The sequence below is a fragment of the Penaeus monodon genome, chromosome 21, assembly GCF_015228065.2.
Source record: "Penaeus monodon isolate SGIC_2016 chromosome 21, NSTDA_Pmon_1, whole genome shotgun sequence".
Lineage (NCBI taxonomy): Eukaryota > Metazoa > Arthropoda > Malacostraca > Decapoda > Penaeidae > Penaeus > Penaeus monodon.
Genome location: NC_051406.1, coordinates 14,253,531 through 14,254,216, shown reverse-complemented (window position 1 = coordinate 14,254,216; position 686 = coordinate 14,253,531). Strand labels below are relative to the sequence as shown.

The 686-nt window shown below is 34.1% G+C and overlaps 1 protein-coding gene across 1 annotated transcript in view; it reads left to right on the top strand.

The window, feature by feature from the left end:
* Positions 1-686, top strand: part of LOC119586576 (abnormal spindle-like microcephaly-associated protein homolog) — a 31,066-nt gene that overhangs the window by 3,516 nt on the left and 26,864 nt on the right. Inside the window, exon 5 of the mRNA XM_037935329.1 lies at positions 114-341. Coding sequence (XP_037791257.1) covers positions 114-341 — 228 coding nt within the window. The remainder of the gene's footprint in view (positions 1-113; positions 342-686) is intronic.

Here is a 686-nt window from a genome sequence, read left to right as displayed (position 1 = left end):
TTAGCTAAAAAAAAAACTACATCAGATTATTAATATTTATTGATTTTGGAGAAAGTGATGTCAGACCTTATATGGAAGAACCAGAAGTTAAGAGATAATATTTCTGTCCTCAGAAAGCCAAAGGGAGAGCAAGAGCACCTCTGAAGCCACAAAATGCCTCCATAGGACAGACCAAGAAGCCAGTAGCCATTCCAGCTCCCAAGGTTCCCCAGGGAGGCAAACGGGTCCTTAAATCTGCTGGCAAGAAGAATGGTAGTGAAAACAAGCCACCAGTATTCCGGGAACCAGTTGTTAGACCTGAAGCCTTTAATTTTGCCGAATCTACCCATAAGGGAAAGAAGGTAGGTTTTTGTTTGATACCTGGAATATTTTGTGTCGTGGAACTATGAACTTTTGATAATTGTTATTCATGCACTATATTATGTAGAAGTTGAATACATGAAAATATTCACTTTGTTTTTATATATTTATCATTGTATTATACATGCTGATGTAAATGTATCAGATTTATGATGACGGTGTCATGATTTAAATTGTAAGGTAACCATTAAATTACAATTAAATGTGAAAGATTTAATTTTTAACAATATATTTTTATTTGTGAATTTGATTTGGTCTAAACTTTGGAGGAGGCTAGCTTTTAGATATGGTTGTTTGGAAAGATGATTTATATAGATAGGTTTTGC